Source organism: Scatophagus argus, chromosome 12, assembly GCF_020382885.2.
Source record: "Scatophagus argus isolate fScaArg1 chromosome 12, fScaArg1.pri, whole genome shotgun sequence".
Lineage (NCBI taxonomy): Eukaryota > Metazoa > Chordata > Actinopteri > Scatophagidae > Scatophagus > Scatophagus argus.
The window spans coordinates 5,033,397-5,057,581 of NC_058504.1; the positions used below are offsets into that span (position 1 = coordinate 5,033,397).

Sequence of the window (24,185 nt, forward strand, 5' to 3'; positions counted from 1 at the left end):
GACAAATACAAATATAAGCTCAGTGTACTAGGATCACATTATGTGCAATCAACGCACTCAAAATGACCTTGGAACCACATGTCTCCAATGATGGTCACTGACAGTAAATAAAATATTAACCAACTTCCAAATATTTACAGATGAGTCCATTGACCCGCAAAGTGACATCAGTGACACTCAAAGACACGGAATAAAATAAATTAACTTTTAAAATATGGAATAAAACTTAAAATATTCTTATTACTATGACTCAGTATTAAGGCTTTTGCACTGGGTTCAGACTGTCAAAAGAAGTCATTTGTTAACAATAAAGGTAATTTTTCTCATTATCTTCTTTTAACAATGAAATGCATTGTTTAGAAACTTCCACAGCAAAATAATCCAATCCACTGCCGCTCAGTCAGGAGCTAATCAAGTTCACTACTTGTCAGTGACAATACATACAGATATAAACAGCAAATCTCAGGCAGTAGACACTCAAGGTACTCTGTGACCAAGACAGCAACATCCACAAAGACGTTTCCTGAATACACCATTTGTTCTATTAGTTTAAAGGTTTGGGGCAATAAGTACACACTGAAAATTATGTTGACTATATATACAGTATATATATATATATATCTATATATATATATAACTATAAATTGTTGAATATATTTGATATCTGTTTGATTATTTGCTTTAAAGTAATATGTATGTTGTATTGGTTTTTATTTGATTTCAACCCTGTGACTGTTCTTTGAGCTGCTCAAGCAAAGTCCACAAAGGGCTTTAGTGCAAACAACAGCTCCGTGAGACAAACAGAGGCGGGCCGGATGGTGACTCTATCCTCATGAATGATTGGATGAGGTGAATCTTTAAAAATGTGGATTGCTTTGAAGACAATTTTAGTAAATATTAGTCAAGGAAGAAGAACACATCTTTGCTGCAACTGCTTTGGATAAGTCATGAGTGGATGTCCGTACTTTGAGAAGAGGCATTTGTACGTTCGAATTGTGACTGCGCCTAAAATAGGGCTTTCGAGGATCATTATTATTATTACTATTGTTACTCTTTTATTTTTTCATTTGCATTTAATTTGTCAAATTCAATTACAAACACTACACTCAAAAGGTTAATTACTAATACTGGAGATGAGAAAACACCAGGTAACAAAAGGCCTTCTCTCTTTGCACTGCAGGTTATTCAAAAACAAGCCTCCAACAACGGAGGAAGAGGAACAGGATGCTTCTCAGGAAGGGGTTAACAAGGCCAGTAAAGGAGGAATCATCTATGGAGACTACCTGCAGGTAGAAAACATATCAGGCTTTGTGTTTGGCTTTTTGTAAAGATAGGCATGTAGTGGAAATAGAATTTGTTTTCAAATCTGTTTGCTCAAAGGGCTTCATTTCTCTGCAATTCTCAGCTCGACAAGATAGTCTCAGCTCAGGTATTGCAGAGTGAATTAAAGGGTAATAAGATCCATGATGAGCACCTCTTCATCGTCACCCATCAAGGTAAAACTAACCTTGTAGTATGTAAGAGCACTTTTTTTCTAATTGTCTCTCAGGAATGAAGCTGCTGGTTTAATCCTGCATTTATTAAATTCTTTTTTATTTGTTTGTTTGTTTTTTTTCAAAGTAAATTGACTTCGACCATGAAGCAAATTTTTTTACTTTAACATTCATACGGCTGAATGCGAGAGATGAACTTGTTAAAACAGGCTTAATTTATCCTTATATTTATTATTTTAGTGTAATTATTCCTGCATGCTTACTGACTTCATGTAATATTTTAGTAAATTTAAACTATTTGCAATTTATTTCAGCCTATGAGCTGTGGTTCAAACAGATCTTGTTTGAACTTGACTCAGTGCGAGAGATTTTCATCAGCGGACATGTAAGTCACTTTTCTGAGGCTATGTTATTATATTTATGTCTTCTTCTTGAACTTATTATAGCCCTGAATTCAGCTGTCAGACATGTGATCACAAATCAGAACAATTGAAATAAATTGCAGAGTATAAAATCATCAATCAGACACTATGATAGTCAGCTCTCAAAGTGCTCCTGTTTAAAAAGAAGTCATATTCAATGGGAATCTGTCTTATTCACTTGGCATTTGGCGTTTTCAGAAAATGAGACATTTCGTGCATCATCCTGGCTCATGCTCTAAACTAAAATTTTACCTTTTTACGCCTGGAAGGGGCACACATTCGGTTGATGAAATAATGATGCACATCGAATTACTTCAGTAATTGGATTTGTGTTAATTAATTAGAGATTTCCTGTATCATAATATGTAATTAAAAGCTTTACTGTGATTAGTTATTATTTCCTTAAATGTTCTGCTATTCCTCCAGGTCAGAGATGAACGCAATATGCTCAAAGTCAACACTCGCATCCACAGGATTGTAATGATCTTCAGACTGTTGGTTGACCAGTTTGCGGTTTTGGAAACAATGACGGCCTTGGACTTTTTTGACTTCAGGTCAGCCTATAGATAACCTCTGGATCCCTTTATTTCAGCATTAAAAATTTTATACCACTCACTCCTCCATCACAGTGCGCTCTGCCTGTGTTGTGAACATCTATGCTTACTTGTATGTGTGTGTTTGACTGTAGGGAATACCTGTCTCCAGCCTCTGGATTCCAAAGCCTTCAGTTTCGGATCCTGGAGAACAAAATCGGGGTCCCGGATAACCTGAGGGTTCCGTACAACAGACAGCATTACAGGGACAATTTCAAGGGTCGTGACAGTGAGATGTTGCTTGCTACTGAACAGGAGCCAACACTCTTAAAACTAGTCGAGGCATGTTTTACAAGCACCAAATTTTTCTTCACTAATTTCTAAATGTATTTAAGAGTCGATTTAAGAAGGCATAATTCTACTATATTTTTTTATTGAAACATTCTTTTTGTTGTATTTGTTGTATCTTGCCCTGGATAAGCCCGTATACAACTGAACAGAGTATAAATGTGATAAAAACCTCAGGCTGTTCTTCTCAGGAATGGCTGGAGAGAACTCCAGGGTTGGAGGCAGATGGATTCAATTTTTGGGAAAAGCTGGAAATCAATATATTTGAAGGGTTGAATCAGGAGAAGGAGAGAATCGAGGTGAGAGATGGCTCCAGCTTTCAGAGCAAACTTTCTTTGCTCTCCCTGGAGTGCACAGATGATTGATGTATTTTTATTTATGGGTTGGGTTCTTCTGTTTGTTTACTTGGTTGGTTGGTTTTTTGGAAAAAGAAAATGCCAGACTCTGAGGAGAAGGAGGAGCTGATGGCTGAGCTGGTCAAACAGAAAGAGCTGTTCACTTCTCTGTTTGATGAAAAGCGTCATGACCATCTTCTTAGCAAAGGTGAGTGCTTTCCACAAACTGAAATCAAATCTGACACACTGTCATAATTCAGTGTTTGTCAAGCCTTCACTTATCTGTGCTTGTGGTCTAGATTTCACTTAACACTGTGCCAAGTATTTGTATCACTCTGTAAACTTTAATGTGTAGTTACTACACAAATGGAGATAACGAGTTTAACTATAGAAGTAATTTATATTCAATTTTGCTCAAAGGCGAGAGGCGGCTCTCTTACAAGGCTCTCCAAGGTGCCCTCATGATCTACTTCTACAGGTATGAGGTTTAACAGCATTTCTTCACTTTTGTTGAGTGAAACTCTGCTGACAGAGTGTATCTCTGTGCTTCAGATTCAGAGTTATACATGTCAACACCTGCAAGCTGTACAGTCTGTACACACACACACACACACACTGTGCCAGCTGAGGCTGTACCATCTGCTCAAGAGCAGTTCAGTGTTTGTTGTGACCTAAAATGTGTATGTCACAGGTCAAGTGATTAGCAGGAGGCCATACTGTTCAGTAACATGAGACTTATTAAGGATGCGCAAGCAAAAAGAGTCATGTGACAGCCACTGGAGTTAAACATATTAACTGCTTTGTTTGTAGTAAACAGGTGATGCATTTAATACAACTCTACAAGGTATCCTCAAGTACTAAAATCTTCTTTTACCCTTTTAGGGAAGAGCCAAGGTTTCAGGTGCCTTTCCAGCTGCTCACGTCCCTCATGGATATCGACACCCTGATGACCAAATGGAGATGTAAGTAGTGCATCATCCCTGTCAAGTGCAGCACCAGTGGACAAGTGAGGGAGGGAGGGAGGGAGGGAGGGCTGGGGGAGCAAAGTTCTACTAGAAACCAGTGATTTAATATTTTGCCGAAGGGCAGAGTTGGACTAACAGGACTTCACAGAGCTTAAGCTGGTTCAAGGACCAAAAAAATGAAATTTCCATGAAATATATTTTTACTCACCTGCCTCACTCTTATCTTAACACCTCAAATGAAACACAGAAACACATAACATTGCTCATATTACAAAGGATAATTCATCTTTTGTTTCAGACAATCATGTATGCATGGTACATCGGATGATTGGTAGCAAAGCCGGCACAGGGGGCTCATCTGGGTACCACTACCTGAGATCTACTGTCAGGTATTGTACATTATGCTTTAACCTACTGATTAAACACTTTACACTGCAAGTATTTTAAATACTTCAGAGTTAAATTAGAAAAAGACACAAGACTACTTCTCTGTGCTTATCTAAATTAACCTGTCATAAGGGCACTTCTTCCTGACATACACAATACTTTAAGTTAATTTCAAAGGAGTTATGACACAAGTTCTTTATTTAGTATCTGTCAAGTTTTAGCGGGAATTTCAGTTTGCAACTAATGCACAATTGCTTTATAAGAACAGATGTGTTTAATGTTTGATAAATGGTATTTCTTTACCTTTAGCGACCGCTACAAAGTGTTTGTGGATCTGTTCAACCTGGCAACATTCCTGGTGCCTCGCAGCTGGGTGCCCAAGCTAAACCCCAACGTTCACACCTTCCTCTACATGGCCGAATGCTGCGACAGCTCCTACTGCAGCAGTGAAGACTCAGACTAGGAGGCCTCTCTGTGGTCTGTCCTGACTTCCTTTCTTTCACTGTAACTGACCTCACAACAGTAAATGCACAGCACAGCACCTTGTACAGCTGTCAAGTTCCAGTGACAAGTGTGTATGTCAGTAGGTAGCGAGCAAAACATGCAAAGACTGATATGGATGTCTTAAGGTTGAGGTACCTGAGAGAGTCCATACATTTGAATAGAATCTCTGAGAGAAGTCTCAAATACATTACAGAACACTCAACTGTTACACAGGGCGATGAAGGAAATAAATTAGCATTTTTGGAGCATGCCACTGGCATAAGAGGCATTTGACACTATGATGATAACTGGTCAGGCTTTTTTGAATATCTTCTTTTACGCGACATGTAAATGCAGAGAAATACACAAAATTTGTTCACTTTAATGTTAATGCCAAGCAAGTGGAAAAATCTCTCATCGCATCATAATAAAAGTCTATCCTCCAATTATGTTAACAAAGAACAGAACAGCAAATTCCTGGCTCATTAGTCTCATCAGGCCGCAGCACTGAGGTTCATACTGCAGAAATTTGTGACGGTGTGTCAGGCCTTAAATAAATCACATGACCAGATTAGAATATTTTATTCTAATCTCTAATCTTGACTGGTCACAAAGTAAAGCAGATGGCTCCTTGATAAGATTTGCTTGGATGTTTTCCAATAAAATTATGTAAATGCACCGTGACAGACCTGAAAGCAAATGGATCGGTGAGAGCAGTGATCAAACTAGTGGCGATGATGGCTTCTTGCAAAAGCATTATCTTTCATGTCAGCGTGGAGAAGGTGTCAGGGAGGCAGCCATTTCAAATTACTGAGTGGTAATTCTGATGTGAGAAGAGTACATGAAAAGACAAATATGTGTATAAACAATCAATGTTAACACTTTAATAGAAAGATTTGCTTAGCATATGTAAAACTATAAAACATGAACCACAAACTGTGTACATAATGTTAATAATGTAGTTGTGTAATAATGTTTTGTATAGTATTCTGTAAGATTAATTTTTGTTATATATTTATGCAGTGATTGTGATGGCTGTATAGACAGATTTTTGACTCATATTACCTATAATATGTATCTGCCTTGTGTATTTAATGAGATCCATTTTTTATACAAAGCATCTGTTCTTATTATTGCAGCTTTGCAGTGTTGTGTGTTGAATGCTATCTCTTTAATGATGCAACACGGTGACATTTCAATAAAAAAGTGTGATTTACATTATGGCAACAGTGAACTCAAACAGTCACTCACACACATGCAATAACACGACGGCAAAAATAAACGACATCTCATCAAAGAAACATGGCTGCCACAGAATCTGCAATACCTGAGAAGAGAAAAAGGAAGGATGTTGTATTAATCCCTGAGGGGATAGTGGGCACAGCAACACACAGACTCCAAACAAAATGGAGATACAAACAGAAAATCACAAGAGACCAAGATCATGCTTACCACAAACGTTGCCACCGATTTTTATATAAACGTAACCCTCATTGCCCCACGTGGTTCCCCAGGAGTTCTGCACAATCCAGTATGGAATATCCCCTAAAGCAGGCAACATCATTTCAGGATTGAATTATTTAAAAGGCAAAAGAGCACCATGTAGATGTGGGTGTGTCTGTCATTGTGTATGCACAGCAGCTGCAACCACTTCAGACTGTTACATAATCCTTGTGTAATACCCACAAAACACACAAGTGTGTGAAATTATTCATGCTAAGAAATATAAATACTGACGTGAATAAACTGTGTCAAAACAAAAACAGTGAGGCAGATGTACCAACCCTCTGACAAATTAACTGCTGTGAGAATAACACCTTCTATCTCCAAATTCAACTTTTCAAGTATTTTTATCACATCGATTTTATGTTTTAAACCTGGGACCGACAGCTTCACTGTACTGAATAACCAGTACTTTTATACTTGGAAATCTTGTAACAGGACTTAAGCAAGTGCACACAGAGGATTTGTGTTTACTGACTAAACCGCACACTGATCACTGATGAGAACAAACAGGACAAAGAGGGCAAAAGGTGAAATAATGTCAAGTTACACACTCTAAATACAGCCTTTTTACACTGTTAAAATTCTGTTTTTAATTCTTAAGTTTCCTAAAACTACAGAAAATTTTCAAATATTTCCAATGAAATTCTACTTCTTTCAAGGATTTTCCCTAAATGAGTGCAGATATCTCCTAACAAGACTAAGTAGAGCATGTCAATGAAAAAAATACTTCAGGAGAGATGAGGAATGTTGCAGCAATAATTTGTGATTGAGACATTTTGGAATATTTAAACCTAAAGATCTTTAAGTTACTTATGCCAGGGCCCGGGTTTGCAAATCTAAAAAAGGAAAGTCAAAAACAAGCAAACACTTTGCTTTCGCGCTTGAATTATTATTCATTCCCATGCCAGTATAGTGACAGCATGTACCAGCAGTGTTGTATCCAACAATCAGGACAGCATGGTTAGACCTTTGGCTGGAGCAGTGGTGCTGGATGATTCCACCTAGATAATCCTGCCAGCTGACGGCATCCACGACAGCAGCCAAGGGACCACGCTCCACCAGCTGACCCATCATGGCCTCTTCCTGACCACTGAGGAAGAACAGAAAAATGTTCCCTTGAGGCTCTACAATCAGGCTTGTGATTACACTGCTTTTAGTGTTATTACAATGTAAGCTATCTTGTTAAGTCACAAGGCTGTAAAATGTATTAGAAAACACTCTGTAGAGGTTATGAAGTTCATTGTTTCACTGGGTCTATTTTGGCACAATTTTCTCCGGATCAGCATCTCGCCTCTTTCCACTGTCCTCCTATTTCATTCACTCAATCAGCGTGTGAGTTTTTGACCAAATTTTCCACATTTTTCCTCATTCTCTTTGCTGCATAAATGCAGGCATCCATTGCAACCTAATCCCATCCCTCCACCAGATGATTCCACACTGTGGATAACTTATGACATATGGGCCATGTAGTATGGGTCTGTGCCAAAACTATACTGAATGAAGTCATTTTACACCCCAATCATGCTCAGCTGAGAACTTGTCTTATTGGAGCTTTATGATGCTGTGTTTTGCTGTGCTGCAGTAAAGATCTAGCGTATGAGCCCCTTAACCAGAAGGTCAAGACATCCCCACAACCCCGAGTCTCCACTCTGTGAGAGTGCCCGATTCCAGCAGCTTGAAGTAGTGAACCAGCACTCTGACCTTTCTGATGACAGGGGCAGGTCAAAAGGACGATTTTATAAGATAAGGAGGTCTTTAAGGAGAAACATGACCTTGACATTTACTGAGTCAGAGCTTTGTTTTTGTTTTTTTTTTACTTTGTTTTCTTTTATGTTCATAAGAATATATAAGAATATAAGAACCATTAGAAATATCTTTATATTGCCAAATTGTATGAATAAAATGTCCAATAAAAGTTAAATGTAAGTAAAAGAATTATACAAAAATTGAGGGAGAAAGTTTTTTTACTATGTTAGCAAATGTAACAATCTTGGAAACTTAACTCTAACATCAAAACAAAAAACTTCAACTCTGACAAAAGATCCTGATCCCAGCTATGACAGCAATACAACAATAACAGGCATTACATATGCATGAGTGTGAGTCATGGCCCTGTTCAATAATATATGAAGATCTGATTCACTTTAAATCAAGGTAACTGAGGCCCAGTCATTTTGGCCTCTGTGCTACTGAGCAATCCATGTCGGTGTTTACACAGTAAACACTGTGGTCTGTCATTGTGCAGGGACAATACTCCTCCCCTCTCCTCTGTCCTTGGTACTTTATGAAAACCACATTAAAATTCCATGCAATCTTACCCAAAGATCACTGTTAATGTTTAGCTTTTACTGCTGAGAAACAACTTTCAAAAATGTGTCTTTTACCTGAAGTCATGAACAGTAAAGTTCTTTAAAGCAACACCACCATGTGACGGAGAGAAAAAATGGCAGATTCCTGTCTTGGCCTTGTAGGGATACTCTGACTGAGGCACCAATTTTACTCTGGTCTGGGAAGAAAATAGTTTCTCAGTGAGTGTGTTATCAGAATAAAAAATATCCATTGCTCTCATTTATGAAAGATCCTTACACAGGCAGTTTCCTGACTTATATGTGACTACAGACCACAATCACATTTTGCTTATTGCCACCACACTTCTTTCTAATTCCAATACTTGACAATACTACCTTATTTTAAAGAGGTTAATATTTAAAGCAGCATGGATATAGTGTATCTCACTTAAGGAACACAGAAATATTCACTGCAGCTCTCTCACTTTACTCATCTGTATGTCTCTGTTCAAGACATACAATTATTGTGAAAAAAAAATCAACATACTTGCTTTAACCAATTCAGAGTCCGGACTGGGGAGCCTCCATTGCAGCCTTCATTTTGAAAGCAGCAATCCAGAACCTGCTGCACACTGAGCTGCACCAGCTGTGAGCTACCAATAGCATGGACGGATTGCATGGCACCAACCACACTAAATGCCCAGCAACTCCCACACTGCAAAGGTGAAATTAACAAATTATAGAGAAAAAAAAATACAGTGGAAAGGTTGAAAAATTCCTGCAATAACCAAAGATAAGATATCCAGGATGGCTAAATATTTCTAATGGACATTTCAACAAGATAAATCGTTGGTTTCTGTTGAATGCTCTTCGATGCTCTCTGCCATTTCTGCTGTCTAAATTGTCTCTGTAATTCATTAAGTGGTCACCGTCAGGAACTTGATAGCATTTTGGAATCAAGTACAGAATCTTTAAATCAAGAAACCACTGTGTGTGTGGATGTCATATGTGGTCATGAGGTGAGATGATCTGTCCAGTCTGAGTGAACTGTGACTAATTGTTTTCTGCTGCCATCTACTGACAGAAAAACCTCAGGTTTACTGTGTCTTGAGGAAATAATACTTTTTTTTGCCATTTCAAGTTCTTCAATAAAAAAATGCATCATATCACAATAAATCAATAATGATTTATTCTAAGGCTGTGGATGAAGAGCAACGAAAGGGTTCTGGGCACACATAGTAGTTCCTTGAGCAAAATCTGAATTTATGCTTAAAATGATGATTAGTTGGAATATTTTGATTGCATGAGTTGCTCTTTTACTTCAAATCTGATACACACTGCAATGCTTTCCTGTGACGAGTCATTTCTGAGAGACAACAAAGAATTACATTATGTGAGAAAGTACTTTTGTTCCTGTTTAAAACCTGCAATTTCATTCTCCAAACAGCATTGGATTATGCTCACTTGCTCAGTATTAATTCCCATTAAATGTGAAGATTGTGATCTCATTGCTTCGAGTAAAAAAAAAACAAAAAAAAAAACAAAACAATATTTTGTTGCTCAATGTGGTTCCATAGCTTAAAATCAATACCAAAACCAAAAGCAGTCATTATTGTTTGGATTTAAGTATATAAAAGTATTTGCCTAGCTCTCTCCTTTAAAGCAATGAAATGTCCTTATGTCATAAAAGTGGAATCAAGGTAAGGAAAAGTGAATCAAGAACAATTCATGAGATGTGAGCGGCTTGAGATTTTGTGTCTTGTGAAATGCAGCACATTTTATTTTCGGTTTATCCATCAATCAATATTCTGTGGAAACTCATCCCTGGCAGGTTCACAGACAGAGCCAAGGATTGAGAAATCTGGGCAGAAAAACTGCAGCCCAGCAGAGCGGTAGGTGAGCGTGGTTGTGTACAGACTCTCCCTGGAGTGGTGAGCCTTACACAAATTCAAGAGAATGAAGTATTTTATCGTATTGCTATTGCCCGTCCAAGCAATCCTCTCTCCCTGAGGACAACACTTTACAGTGAAAATATCATCCCCGTCGGCAAATTGACCGACTAAAGACATATGGGACAAAAGCAGCAGAAAATGAACCTTCAGCGAGGACAAGCAGCAGCTCCGTCTCACTAACCTTGCCCCTGTCTGTAGTCCCCAGGTTCACTCTGCTCTCTAAGCAAAAGTCACACATAATGGCTTGGTTTATCATATTCCACCCTGCTTTTCCTTGACCGCTATTAGTTCCCCTTCACTCAGAACTAGGGTTTGCTCAATGTTATCACACTTAGATGTTTAAGTTTCGCTGTGTAGAATGATGCCCGTGCTGAAGAGAGCTGTTTTCAAATTCATCTGCTGAAAAGGGAAAGCTTCTGGTGCTCAACATAAATCTGTTTATACTTGTTTCTGTCCGTTGTTGAAAATAATAAAATAATATCTTAAATATAATCAACTGATAGCATTGAGTGTATGAAGATAAGCTGATCTTAAAAAAGACAAAAAGTGGGATGGCAAAACCATAACTTTACTTGCTGTCATTGAATAATGGGGGAGCATTCACTCCGCTTACTCCTTTGATCAGGTGCTTATGTCCGTATGTACAGTACATTCCTAGCTGTGCTGTGTATTCATCATCTATCTGTGTAAAACATACTGCTTGTTGGTTTTGGACTGGCGCCACCACTGCTTTGTCCCTCCAGTCAAATTTGTCCGGAAGGCCCTCTGTCTTCACTCCGGAGAAGAGAGGAGCCGTGTCAACACTTGTTCGCAGGAACTTATCTGTGGACAAGTGATACAGCTCACAGTCATTCCTGGAAACATACATGCACAAAAGCAATGACTGCGCAAATTCAGGCCAGTCATCCAAGAGGGTTGAGGTGCTCTTTAGGTTCAAAACAAGTCAATGAAAAGATTTAAAATAAGTGTAATAATACCTTTCACCTAGGTTGCATTTAGGTTGTAAAATCGTTAATTATCTGCATACAGTACATGTGTATAACCAAGTATGCAAACTTAGAAGCTTTAGCCTACCTCTGAATTCCCTCTGTGAGAGGTCAGAGAACTGGTTGATGCCATACTTGGCAGACTGTGGTGCTGTGGAGAATGAATTCAGGTATGTATGCCGCTTTGTAGCATTCTGCAATAACACACATGAACACAAATTAGGTTTGGGAAAGATAGCCGAACAGGAAGTCAAATATAAGCAACTTGAACTATCAAAGTGATTTGTTTAAATAAAAATACTTGCATAAAATACTGAAAAGAACATTAAAAAAAAAACAAATGCATGAAAAAAAGGGAGGCCTTGGATTTGATTTCCTTTCCTTACAATCTTATTTTATTATTAACCACTGATCAGAATCAGAATCATCTTTATTGCCACGTAAGTGAAGAGGTTCCACATTACTAGGAATCTGTCTTGGTGATTGGTGCATACATAGAATGTAAGAACGAGTAACATATAATAATAGAATCAAATAAAATAAAATAGAATAAGGTAAAACAAAATGAAATGTTGTACATTTTAATCAACTTTGTTGCAGATTAAAATTTTACAAACAAAACATACTATCAGTCCTGAAGATTAATTAACCAGCTGCAATATTAATACATGTGGCTTAAATGTTAATACTTCAGCAATTATCCAATAATATAATACATCCAATTTCCAACACAATTCCAGTTTCTAGAAAATTAGACACTGAATTATTTATCATGTACTTGGCTTGCTAAAACTAATGAAGTCTAATACAACAACCCTGCAATAAATCCAGCCTTCATGAGGACTGAACCCATTTATATCAATGAATGCAGGGTAAAACAAACACCTTTAATGCAGAAACGGCACCATAAACAGCCCCCAAATGGCCATGAAGTTTAATCAGCACTTCTCTAACACCTTCAACAAAATCTGGACATTATAACAGGAATTTTTATGAGGTAGGATTCACACAGTTGCACCTCATATACTGGCAGGAGGGAGAACTCAGCAGCCTACTCAGACTCAGTAGCCTACTTTAAATTGAAGTTGAAATTTAATTTCAACTATGCAACTTTTGCTGAACAGTGGGCACAAATAAAATTTAGGGGAAAGTGGTAAACCTTAAACTACTGGCGATGTAACTCCTTAAAGAAGAGGAATAAAGTCAGTGAAAGATCACTAGAACTAAACAAAGTCCATTTCACATCAGCATAATGTCAACCAGCATTAGTTTACTCTAAACAAGGTTCAAGTCATTTTCATATGCACTGGTACATTTTGTACAAATACTTCAGCTTGTAGTACACCGCAACTTGTCTCAGCACGTCTTCCTCCGTAAACTACGGATATTATTACGTTTTATCATTTATACACAGCTGACAATGTCTATCAAATGTGACTACAACACAAGTTGAGAGGTGGCAGTGGTGACTCCCTCTCTCTTATTTTTCCAACCTGAAAACAGAGGTGACGACGGCTGAATTCTTCGCCGTTGACTTCATACGCGCGATCAAAGATTTCTCTGAAGGAGTCGAAATCAACCGCAGAGCCATTCAACTTATTCGCGCGAGTCTCATCTCGGCTCACTTTTTGACAACATTGTGGAGAAACGAGTGCGGAGACGGTGGCCAGAACAACTAAACACGAATAGTCGACCCTCATTTGACGAAGAGGTTTCGGATGACAACAACATTAAATCATTAGAGAGGGAAGAAATTCTATGTTCGCGGAAGAAATAGGTGAGGAGTAACCTGCAGCGCATGCGCAGCAATCAAGGCACAAGTTACTTCCTCGAAAACAAAAAGTAAAACTAGGGCATTCAAAAGAAACCAGGGTCTCTTTTAAAGTTATTAAATAATAATAGCAATAAATACACAAATAAGTTAATTAAAATCATTTTTAAAAGATATTATTATCTGACTATATGTCACATTTTTGTCTAGTTTACATAAACATAACATTTACATTTTGAGTTTGTTGCTCTTGTTTTCTCTTTTTCTTCTCTTTTTATTTATTTTCCATGTATTTCATACATTTTTAAAATATTTCCTCATCTCATTTATCCAGAATTAAATACTGTGCTGAGTGATTGAGAAATGTAAACAACAAAGCATTTGATGTCACATTTTCTAGAGGAGTAGGAAGCACTGTGGGTGATATTTAATTTGTATAACATGTGAACACTCTCTCTTTCTCTCTCTCTCTCTCTCACACACACACACACACACACACAGTTTGCTAAGATTGCAGTAGTTGCTCTCAGGCACAGTAGCAGCTGCAGAGCATATTGTTTTCCAGCCTGTACTTTGTCAGGACCAGCCAACCAGTCAGTTCACTGGGAAGAAAAGGTAGGCTACTGTTGTGCGTTTTGGAGTGGCATCTGATTCTGCCTTCGTCATAACCAAAGCTCGTGTCGGAGGAAATGTCAGACCCGACGGGGGAAATCACCAACAGGCCCTTTGCAGCTCAGTTGTCCAATGTTTACTTCAGCATCTTGGCACTGTTCTGCTTTAAGCTCTTTGTTAAGATTTCTCTCAACTTGCTGGCATACTTCTACATCGTCCGTGGGAACCGTAAAGAGGCGGCCAGGATATCAGCAGAATTCTATGACTACGGTCAACAACACAGTGAGTACTTTGATAGAGAATAAAAGAGAAAAAACAAAACCCTGTCTGTTATGGGAAATTGATTTAAACCACATTTAAACTGTGCTTACACTACACACAAAGCAACATGTTTGCCCTCAGGCGTATATGGGCAGAGGTGGAAAAATTTAATACTGGTGGCCCTGGCCGACACACAACCACACACACGTACTCACAATTTCCATGTTTACAAATGACCTATAAATACTGCGTTGCTAATCCAGTCATCATAAGAGCTATTGACTGTATTAACATGAATATCTATTAGATATAAATGATACTACCTTTTCTGTCATTGGCTTAATAGCTACTTATAAATCTTGATCTGTGCATTCAATATTCAATGAAAACACTGTAGGCTGGCAGCCCTTTTTCTCTAATGTATTAATAGAACACAGTTATGATACCCCCAACCCCTCCCTCACCCCCATCCTGCCCTAGTTTCCATTCCCAGCTATGCACTGCACCCTTTCACACTCAGACAGAAACCAAAACAACTCTCCATATTCTCAGGGACAGACAGTCCGAAGGCCCGTTCCGGGGGAAGCGAGACATGTTGACAATATGATCTCTATCTATCTTTCAATTTAAAGTGGCTGCACTCCATGGAATACTAATTAGCATAGTCTGACATCTTCCATTGGTTCTTTTATATCCGTGTTTCAAATTAATGTCAGTCAAGGAAAATAGGCTGCATGAATAAGAGAGTATGAATTTCACTGGAAACATTAGGTTGGCTGTTATCTATAAATTGTGATTAAAATGGACACTGATGAGAATAATGACTATAACGTGTGGAATGCATCAGCCGTTATTCTGGACATTGACTCAGGTGTGCCTAATATGATTTTTGCTTTTTAATGAATTTATTTATCTTTTTTACAAACTCTAAAGCTGAAAGGTAAAACAAGACCCTATGTATATGTATGATTTATTTTAAAATAAACTGAATTTGCAAGCATAGTGAAAAACTTTGATGACGGTATTATAAAATGCATTTGATGTTTCCTTCACATATCAGCTGTAAGTACCAGTATTTTCCTGTCATTATCGCTCCAGGGAACATAGAACATTTGCAGGTGCGATGTACTTTTGAGATTCTAACTACTATCTGCCTGTGCTGCTGATTTGCTCTTATTTGAAATGACTGTTGATAAGAGCAGCAACTCATTTACAATAAATATAAATGAAAAGAAGCACTGATTTCGAATTCTCACTGCAGGATCCTGGGCGGACCGCTCACCACTTCACGATGCTGCAAGTCAGGGCCGTCTCCTGGCACTCAGGACCCTCATTTTACAGGTGAGGAGAACACAAGCCCCTGAGAAAGCCATGTGTTTCTCCCCATCTGAACACATGGGCTCTGTTCTAAATGCCCCATAGGCATTTAGAACATTAATGATTTTGGTATCAGTATCACTTTAGGGATGCTGGTATTGGCACTGGTATCGTAATTCTTTTTAAACGAAAGCCAACCCTAAGCATGACATTGTTACTAAAATTGTTGAGGCCATAGCTTCCTGTTGGCCAATATTGGTTGCCTGCAATTCTGCTGTTGCACAGGCTGGAAGTTACAATAAACACGAAAGTTGTTAAACGTCTTCAACATACAATGTAAACAATCAACATCTGGCCATTAATAATTAATCTGGCATTTGTGATGTTATGTAACCTTACAATGGCATTACTGCCAATCTTAGATAATACATGTTTTAAAGTAAATTAATACATTTGTTGCCATACAGCACAGAATAACCATAACATACAGTATCTGAAGGGGGTTCAACAGAATTGTTCAAATGGGGGAATCTGCTCACAGACGGATGAGCGTCCTATAAGAGAGGAAGCCTTTTCAGCAACAAAGCCAACAATGCCTTGTTCTTAAATCAGACAAGCACATGACAAAGCAGTGACAACATTGCATTGTTTACACAGTGAATTATTGGCTGTTTACTAGACTCCTATTGATTCTCCATGTTAATTAGCAAGCTTGTTAATCTCTGCTCTTCTTCAAATATGACATTTTATTTATACAATTTTCAAGAATTGTAACTGATGGTTCTGTTTTTTTTAAGCTTGATGCTCTGGTATTCCTTGTCCTCACCAACAGGCACTGACAAAGGTTATGTACTTTACCTTTTAACATCTTAATTTTCTGTGGCTGTTTCCAGGGTCACAGTGTTAATGTTCTGACCATAGACCATGTGACACCCCTTCATGAAGCCTGCATTGGAGACCATGTTGCTTGTGCCAGAGCCCTCATTGATGCAGGAGCAAATGTAAGTCACACACTGGCCTTTAATGTTTCCACGCTGTACTGTCATTTCCCATTGCTGGAGAAATCTGGGTTGGGGTAACAAATGAACAGTCTTCTGATCTTCTTCTGCACTCAGTAAAGAGCTGTTCAGTTGTTGCTCCCCTTCAACTGTCCCCTCAGGCTGTTGCTATTTGTCAACTGGAATGGTTGAACAAGGTATAAAAATAACAATATAAAAAAAAATGTGTTTACAGGTCAATGCCTCTACAATTGATGGAGTCACCCCTCTGTTCAATGCCTGTTCAGTTGGCAGTGTGGTGTGCACTGAAATTCTTTTGGAAAATGGAGCAAAACCCCAGAGCCTTGTATACCATCCCTCACCAATCCATGAGGCTACAAGCAAAGGTAATTACGACAAGACATTCTGCATATATGACAAAATGCATCAACAAATGTATCGGGTCACCTCCTGGTGAAAAGCACAATACATCCAAACAGTGTGTGCAATTGTGCAACTAACCAATACCAGTTTTGTCTGTGTTTTCTGCTACATTACAACAATACCACTCTGCATGGGTTATTTATATAACAAATGTATCATTCAGAATCTACTAATTACAGCTTGCAGCAGCTGTAGGCTGGTGTCCTTTGCTGTGCTTTCCACCCAAATCCATGCAGTGAAAAACAGCTTTAAAAATAAATCCCAACATGACCCAAGCAGACAGCTTGGAGAATTATCTCACATTGTCACTTACTGATTACCGACTTCATGCTCCATTACTTCCAGGTCATTACGGTTGTGTGGAGGCTCTGGTGACTTGGGGGGCAGACGTTGACATGGACATTCCTCACCTGGGCACGGCACTCTATACAGCCTGCGTCTGCCAAGAGCTGGAGTGTGCCAGGAAACTCCTGAGGGAAGGTGAGCTCGCAGCACAGTGTGGATCCCATACGAACCCATACAGAAAAGCACACATCCTGTGTGAACATATGCAGCAGATACACAAGCACCTTTAAACCTTGAAAAAGCTGAAAAGCTTTAGAGTGAAACAATCAGCACTAACATTATTTTAGGTGAGCCTTTCTTTAACAACACATTTGTTTAGCTTTATGTTGGTGTGCTTTCATTATTCCTGATGAAATACCTAATTGGAGATGACTGCAGATGACGGGACAAGGATTTTGAACACAGCAGCAATAAAAACGGCATTATTTTTTTTTTTTACAAGTTGTTAATCACATTTATGCAATTTTAAACCTCAGCAGTAGTACCATTATCAGTCTGTCAGCTTTCTCCTATAGCTGTTAAGAGCCTCATTGTGGAGATCATATAAGGACAGTTTAACTGGATGGAAGAAGAAAAGCAGTCAAATGAAGCTCACAGCTGAGTGATCACATTTCCGGTGCTATTTGTACGTTATTATTGCTTGCATGGTTGAAAATAATGAGTTCACATCAATTTTCTCAGGGCTGCTGCAAATTATTTCTAGGAAACATAGGAAATTGTTAGGTAGAAAAGGGCAGCTGAGGCAGGAGGCAGGTACATTAAGAAAAGTACTGTGAGTAAAAAAAATAGTCACAAAGTACCTCCTGGGCTACAATAAGTGTGTGTTGATTTAACTCTGAAAAAATTCACACTAAATTTTTCTGTGTCTTGACTCTCTTAATGTCTTTCATACAGGTGCAAATGTGCAGAAAGGCAAATCCCTGGATTCACCCTTACACGCAGCAGCAGAAAAAGACTGTACTGCTGTGGTGAAGCTGCTGCTTGACTTTGGTGCCGACATCAATGCCAGAAACACAGAGTTTCAGAGGCCGGTAGACGTGGCTCCACCCAGCAGTTTAACAGAGGGCTTCCTACTGCTCTATGAAGGTACAAGAACATTTGCAGCATGTTCTCGCATGTTGTTGACTTATCTGAGCTTGTAGCATGACGGTTCTGAATGACTGTCTACATTTCATAGCTACACCACGACTGCTGAGCCAGCTGTGTCGTCACTGCATCAGGAACTGCGTTGGTCGTGACAGACTTCACCTTCTGTGCCACCTCCCCCTGCCCAACAGGCTCAGGAACTACCTGCAATACCAGTGACAGACAGAATAAGCGTTAATGGGACTTACAGAAAGAAACCCTTGACACAAAGAACGTGTCAGCTCTATGAAATCTTCCTACCATTAATTTAGGTAACCAGTCAATGCAGTGAGTAATTACTTGAACTGAATTAGTCAGAAAGTAGACACTGAGTAGCTGACTGTACTAGGTTGTGTTGAGCTGGCTTGCGTCCCCTGTGCAACTGTGGATTTAGAAAATGACTTGATAGTTGCAGTAACTACCAGAGAGTGATGCACTTTGAAATCTTTGCATAAGATGTTATAAAAACGTTATACACAATATATGTACACATGTTCATAGTTCTGCATTTGAGATATAATGGATTGCACACTATTAGTTGATTAAACTGTTTTGAAACCTGGCGCATTCCAGGGCTGTCTCTGAACATATGCAGACTGTGCCGGTAATCACTGACTGATGACTTAGAGTTATGAATTGAAACATTAAGAAAACAAATACAGTTGACAAGTTATGCTTGGATTACTGGGTAATGACAACTGGAGAAGGCTGACATATTTGGAGTGGGGACATATGAGCGGGTGGAGCTGCAAGTGTTTGTTTTTAATGCTGAGACAATAGCTAATACTGCAAATAAATCTAAGCCAAACAACATAATCACATGAATGAAGCAGCAGTGTGAGATAAAATTTTGGAAATAGTGAACTGAGTTTAAATTTCCACGGTTACATTAATTGTCTGTATTGATAAACATATGTGTTTCTTAATGTCTTTCCTTTTTTCTGTTCAGCATCGTATACTACTGCTAAATTTAATTTACTGGAATTCATCGGTAAAGATTCCGCTTCATCCTCTGGGGGGCAGTAAAGCGCTTGTCGAACAAGTCCAAGTTGTGTCATCGCCATGGAAACGTAAACAAAATGTGCGTCAAACGCGAGCGCTTACCTGTCTGTGGGAGAACTGGCTACTATGAGGACGTCTCATAATCTCATCGACTGACTTGATATATTGTTAAGAATAAAAACTGATGATTCTAGATTCTCATCGGGCTAAGATCATCATGTCCACCGCACGGTCCCCCAGGAAGACTGGACTGCCAAGAGAGGTCCTAAAGTGGCTGCAAGGCCTCGACTTGTCATTTTATCCGACGAATGTACGAAGGTAAAGAGTGAGACAAATATGTGACGTACACACTTGCCATCATGCACGTGTAGCACGTGTATGTCCAGACATTAAAACCCAAAGAAGTGTAGCTGAGAGGTTATATTGGTGACATAACGATAAATGTTTCGATACTACACGATATATAAATGCACTATGCGTGACGCTAGTTTTTTTAAATGTGAAGCTGAGGTTTGTAATGTAATGTAATAATAGCTTTATTTAAACCGATAAGGACGTCAGTGAGATTAAAAAATGTCTTTTAGAGTAACGTTAGTGTGTTGCAGCACCATGAAACACGAAGGCATCAAAAAGATATAACAACTACTCATTAATATAAAGTCCTTCCTGTTTTTTGTTTTTATTTTTTATTTACAGAGATTTTTCCAATGGTTACCTTGTGGCAGAGATATTCTCTCATTACTACCCCAAAGATTTCCAGATACATTCATTTGACAAAGGAACATCACTTTGCGCCAAACAGAAGAACTGGAGCCAGATAGAAAGGGTAAGAGGAGGGGAAAACTGACAATAAGCAGACAAGAACATCTCTCTGTTCAGTTCCATATCCTTTACAGCATAGTATTAAAAAACTGATTTTACTGTAGGTGTCCAAGCCAAATGTAACCTCCCAGCATACCACACCACGAACACTTAAGTCTCATTCTATTTTCTTTACCTACAGATTTGAGATCTGAACGAGGAAGTTCTTATTCTGAGTCAGATAATTACTTTTTCTTTTTAATTAACCCAGTGTTTACAGAAGAAGAGCCTATGTTTGACAGAAGAAGTCATTGATGGAACCATCCACTGTAAACCAGGAGCAGCCGAGCAGTTGGTGCGGGAGGTTTATGCTGTTTTAACTAACAGGAGGTAAAGGTTGAAAACTGATTGTTGATTGACTGATTTACAGTTTGGAGCAAACATGGCTGCTATCACCACTTACAGCACTGCTTAGTATTCCTAGAGAAATGAAAGGATGCTGATACTGTAACCTTGACTGTATCTGGCTCACAAAAATACCTGAATAACATACAACGAAACCTCATCAGCACCCCACATAAAACCGCGGTAGGTAAAACCATCGAACAGGTGTTGAGAAGATGGTCTTGACCTTAACAACTGCTTTAGCAAAGCTCTGCTTCAGTGGTGAGGGGCAAGAACAGCAGAAGACATCATTGCTCTTGGAGGGAACACCTGGACACCCTATTACTGAATTCTCAAATTGACCTCTAATAACACAAAAACTGGAAATGCTCTTGAGAAATACTTTGTGCCAGCAAAAGCGCAAAGCAACGGCTGACTGACACTGCATTAGACTCCTCCTGACTCTAATTGGTTGTTTAGATTATCGATCCTGTATTGTTGTCATGATTTAATGACAGTTTCAACAAATACGCTAAAAATTAAAAGGTTGCCTACTGAACAATAGAATTGTTTAAATAATCTAATCTTTCCCCTCTCAGCATCACAGATGTTAAGGCCTCAGAATCAGACTTCACTGACCGGGAGTACCAGGAGCTTCTGCCCACGTTGGCTCGCTCCACGGCCTCCAAGGCCATTAAGAACAACCTGAGGATAACAGAGATCATGGCCGAACCCGACATCAGCAAACAGCAGAGGAAGGCGCAAGTCATCCTCCACAGGCACCTGGAGCAAAAGGCTGCAGAGAAGGTTCTTTACACTGGTGAGTCACAGAGAGGTGACACTCAGCTTTCTGTGGGGGGAAATGTAAGCTACTGTGATGGCTAAATCATGTCAGAAAACATTATGACAGTCACACAAGCGTTTTAAACACAAGTCACATGGACTGACAGATTGTTGACATACAAAACTGAGAAAAGAACATTAGATATAAGAACTATCAGTAACTACTGTAGCTCACGAGTCATTTTTTTTCTGAATGTGAGCGAATTCTTTGGTTTGGTGACAGGACGTTTTAAAGTGAAGCCTAAACTGGGTCAGTTGGCAACCAAAAATCTTGCGCCACCCAGCCACAGTGATGAGGGCTTTGACAACCCTTCATCTGGTGAACCTGTATCAGGTACGTGTCAAAGCTTATATTCTGGAATGTAAGGAATGAGCACAGGATGATGTTGATGCTGTAAATGTGCTCAAATGCATCATTTGTGTGTTATTATGTGATCTGTCAATGCTCAATGTTATTACATTTTCCAGGAGGAGGGAAGGGGACTTATGAAAAGTAATACTTCACTCCTCAGGAGCAGTATGGCATTTGAAGGCTGAATCAAGGATACAATGATAAATCTACTTTCCATTTTCTTTAGAGTTGTGCTCCTTGTCAACATGGAGTGGAGCTGCTGTTTCCTTTAAGGAGATAAAAGTGAACCAGCCTGCCAGACACTCCCTGGTTAAATATTAAAGAAACGAGATGGACAATTGTATGCTTCTACCATAGTGTGTGTGGCTGTGTGTGTCACTTGATATATTCATGTTTTTCTCAGTTATCAAAGCATAGCCAATTCTTAACTAATATGTCACTAAATATTTAGTGGAGTTTAATTTCTCTGAAAGACATAACTTTAAGTGATGCTGTGATGTGTTTCTGTCATGTTTAGGCTATGCCGATTTGTACCAGGAGGTGGCAGCATTGAGTCATGAGCAGAACTCTCCTTGATGGTTTGAAACTACAGTCCGCTGTAGGTGTACCATTGACAGAAATAAATCAGTAGATTCAAAAAAAAAAAAAAGACTGGCTTGACTGCTCATCCATTTGTGTTCACTGCTTTTCAGAGTTCCTTAGCGCATGAATGAATTTTAAATCCTTTACCATCTCCAAGGCAACAAATGAATCTTATCTCAATCTGCATTTTAAGAAATTGCAATCATTCACAAGCCAAATGCGAGTAAAAATTATGCTGTAGCTCATTACATTTACTGTGATATGTGCCAAGTTAGATAATAATCCTAATTCTTGTTCTAGCCAGTCACTGTGGCATGTATGCATGAAATCCTTCTTCTGTCTGGTTTCTTATGTAACCGTTAATGTTCCAAATTTCGGAGCCTTTCAACTTTTATGTGGACTGGAGTTAGATGTATTGTAAGATGACTCACTGTTCCTGACTTTCAAAGGTGTTGATGACCAAAGGACACAAGTATTTTGCGGTTTCTCTGGGAATATGTAAACGAAACTTGTGCCAACATGGATTCACTTGTGATTCATTTGTCATCAGCAGAAGAAATTAAGCAAACTAAAAATTATGATTGTGGAACAAAGTAAATCTCATACCTGTGAGCATCACTGTACAGTTGTGTCTCGTAGTTAGTTAGACCCCTAGTCTCGTAGTTTATAAATCAGTAAATCGTGGTGCAATAATCCACCAATCTCCTAGAGCAATACAGTCACTTTTTGCTGTCAATAATGGCAACAACTGTGAAATACTGTAACTATGGTGTGTGTTTCTGTATAGTTTCTTTTTAAAAACATTTAGTGTAAATATTCCCTTATTTACTTTGTATATTTTTATTTGACTTCTCTGCACTTTTATTGGCTATCCTTGTGTTGCTCTGATAATGTGAATTTCCCCACTGCTTGACTAATAAAGGATTATCTTATCTTGTCTTATAAAGGGAAGGAAAAATCCTATCTAGTCAAAATGACATAAAGCATGAATGATCATTTCTAGCTCAGGCTGTGATGCAGTAGACTGGAGTTGTGTAGTTTTTTCAATGAAAGAAACATCCTTGCTATTTGCTTTGATATGTTGATTGAATGGCACAGCCTGATCAAATGTAACACCATTTCTAAGCTTAGATTGTGCAGTAGAGAAATGAGACGCAATACACTTAATGTTGGAAGCTATGTGATCAGAAGCAGTGATAATAAGTTCACTGAGATGTTGTTAGCTATTCGGTCCTTAATAGCAAATTATAATTGTATTGTGCTATTCCTTTTTTGGGGGGGGTTCCCCCAGAAGCTAAAGACATGTACAGATGGGGTAAACACACCGACATCAGCAACATTCAGTTACCATACGTCAACTGCAGATTTATTTATTTTTAATTCTTCATTTTTGGTCGTCACTTGGCTGGCTGCTGTCAATCAGTATTTACAGACTTTTTGTCAGCAATTTGCTTTATAGTTACTGCTGATATTAAATTTAATCCTGTGTATTTATCTGTAATGATGTATAAATCAAATGTACGCTTTGACTGAATTGTGCAGTGGACTTCATGGACTTGCACAAATACATGCCCATGCTGATGAACACCAAGATCAGCGCACCTTCACAAAACAAATGATGCCGTCTTCTCCTTTGTGTGATTATTTTTACTCACTTAGTTTGTTAAAGCC

The 24,185-nt window shown here is 38.7% G+C and overlaps 4 protein-coding genes across 5 annotated transcripts; 3 read left to right on the forward strand and 1 right to left on the reverse strand.

Moving 5' to 3' along the window:
* The first annotated feature begins 841 nt into the window (after positions 1 to 841).
* tdo2a (tryptophan 2,3-dioxygenase a) lies at positions 842 to 6,182 on the forward strand. Its single transcript, XM_046406236.1, has 12 exons — positions 842 to 982; positions 1,181 to 1,289; positions 1,406 to 1,496; positions 1,808 to 1,878; positions 2,342 to 2,469; positions 2,604 to 2,790; positions 2,988 to 3,095; positions 3,228 to 3,339; positions 3,552 to 3,609; positions 4,014 to 4,093; positions 4,395 to 4,485; positions 4,793 to 6,182. The coding sequence occupies exons 1-12, from the start codon at positions 948 to 950 to the stop codon at positions 4,944 to 4,946; spliced, it is 1,224 nt and encodes a 407-aa protein (XP_046262192.1). The 5' UTR covers positions 842 to 947; the 3' UTR covers positions 4,947 to 6,182.
* Positions 5,827 to 13,398, reverse strand: ctso (cathepsin O). 2 transcript variants are annotated; one of them, XM_046406239.1, is made up of 8 exons: positions 13,192 to 13,398; positions 11,787 to 11,892; positions 11,410 to 11,534; positions 9,308 to 9,475; positions 8,857 to 8,978; positions 7,440 to 7,562; positions 6,419 to 6,511; positions 5,827 to 6,293 (listed from the first exon to the last, which is right to left on the reverse strand). In XM_046406239.1, the coding sequence occupies exons 1-7, from the start codon at positions 13,396 to 13,398 to the stop codon at positions 6,457 to 6,459; spliced, it is 906 nt and encodes a 301-aa protein (XP_046262195.1). In that variant the 3' UTR covers positions 5,827 to 6,293; positions 6,419 to 6,456. The 2 variants fall into 2 exon arrangements, with proteins under 2 accessions (XP_046262195.1, XP_046262193.1); XM_046406237.1 differs by having other exon boundaries at positions 7,399 to 7,562.
* On the forward strand, positions 13,379 to 19,112 carry asb5a (ankyrin repeat and SOCS box containing 5a). Its single transcript, XM_046406240.1, has 8 exons — positions 13,379 to 13,475; positions 13,971 to 14,363; positions 15,604 to 15,683; positions 16,553 to 16,660; positions 16,893 to 17,043; positions 17,426 to 17,560; positions 18,320 to 18,511; positions 18,603 to 19,112. Exons 2-8 carry the CDS (start codon positions 14,159 to 14,161, stop codon positions 18,728 to 18,730), a joined length of 999 nt encoding a protein of 332 aa, XP_046262196.1. The 5' UTR covers positions 13,379 to 13,475; positions 13,971 to 14,158; the 3' UTR covers positions 18,731 to 19,112.
* Positions 19,113 to 19,660: 548 nt separating this feature from the next.
* On the forward strand, positions 19,661 to 22,565 carry spata4 (spermatogenesis associated 4). The gene is made up of 5 exons (XM_046407127.1): positions 19,661 to 19,870; positions 20,249 to 20,378; positions 20,625 to 20,743; positions 21,337 to 21,914; positions 22,159 to 22,565. The coding sequence occupies exons 1-4, from the start codon at positions 19,737 to 19,739 to the stop codon at positions 21,620 to 21,622; spliced, it is 669 nt and encodes a 222-aa protein (XP_046263083.1). The 5' UTR covers positions 19,661 to 19,736; the 3' UTR covers positions 21,623 to 21,914; positions 22,159 to 22,565.
* Positions 22,566 to 24,185: the final 1,620 nt, after the last annotated feature.

Coding starts and splice junctions, on each gene's coding strand:
- ctso (XM_046406237.1), bottom strand. CDS start 13,398: ATGAGGGTCGACTATTCGTGTTTAGTTGTTCTGGCCACCGTCTCCGCA. Junction 7,563..8,856: donor TTTACTGTTCATGACTTCAG/GTAAAAGACACA, acceptor GTTCTTCCTCAG/TGGTCAGGAAGAGGCCATGA. Junction 6,294..6,418: donor AATCGGTGGCAACGTTTGTG/GTAAGCATGATC, acceptor TTCTCTTCTCAG/GTATTGCAGATTCTGTGGCA.
- asb5a (XM_046406240.1), top strand. CDS start 14,159: ATGTCAGACCCGACGGGGGAAATCACCAACAGGCCCTTTGCAGCTCAG. Junction 14,364..15,603: donor TGACTACGGTCAACAACACA/GTGAGTACTTTG, acceptor TTCTCACTGCAG/GATCCTGGGCGGACCGCTCA. Junction 17,044..17,425: donor CCATGAGGCTACAAGCAAAG/GTAATTACGACA, acceptor CATTACTTCCAG/GTCATTACGGTTGTGTGGAG.
- tdo2a (XM_046406236.1), top strand. CDS start 948: ATGAGTGGATGTCCGTACTTTGAGAAGAGGCATTT. Junction 1,497..1,807: donor CTTCATCGTCACCCATCAAG/GTAAAACTAACC, acceptor AATTTATTTCAG/CCTATGAGCTGTGGTTCAAA. Junction 3,610..4,013: donor CTCATGATCTACTTCTACAG/GTATGAGGTTTA, acceptor TTACCCTTTTAG/GGAAGAGCCAAGGTTTCAGG.
- spata4 (XM_046407127.1), top strand. CDS start 19,737: ATGATTCTAGATTCTCATCGGGCTAAGATCATCATGTCCACCGCACGG. Junction 19,871..20,248: donor TATCCGACGAATGTACGAAG/GTAAAGAGTGAG, acceptor TTTTATTTACAG/AGATTTTTCCAATGGTTACC. Junction 20,744..21,336: donor GCTGTTTTAACTAACAGGAG/GTAAAGGTTGAA, acceptor TTCCCCTCTCAG/CATCACAGATGTTAAGGCCT.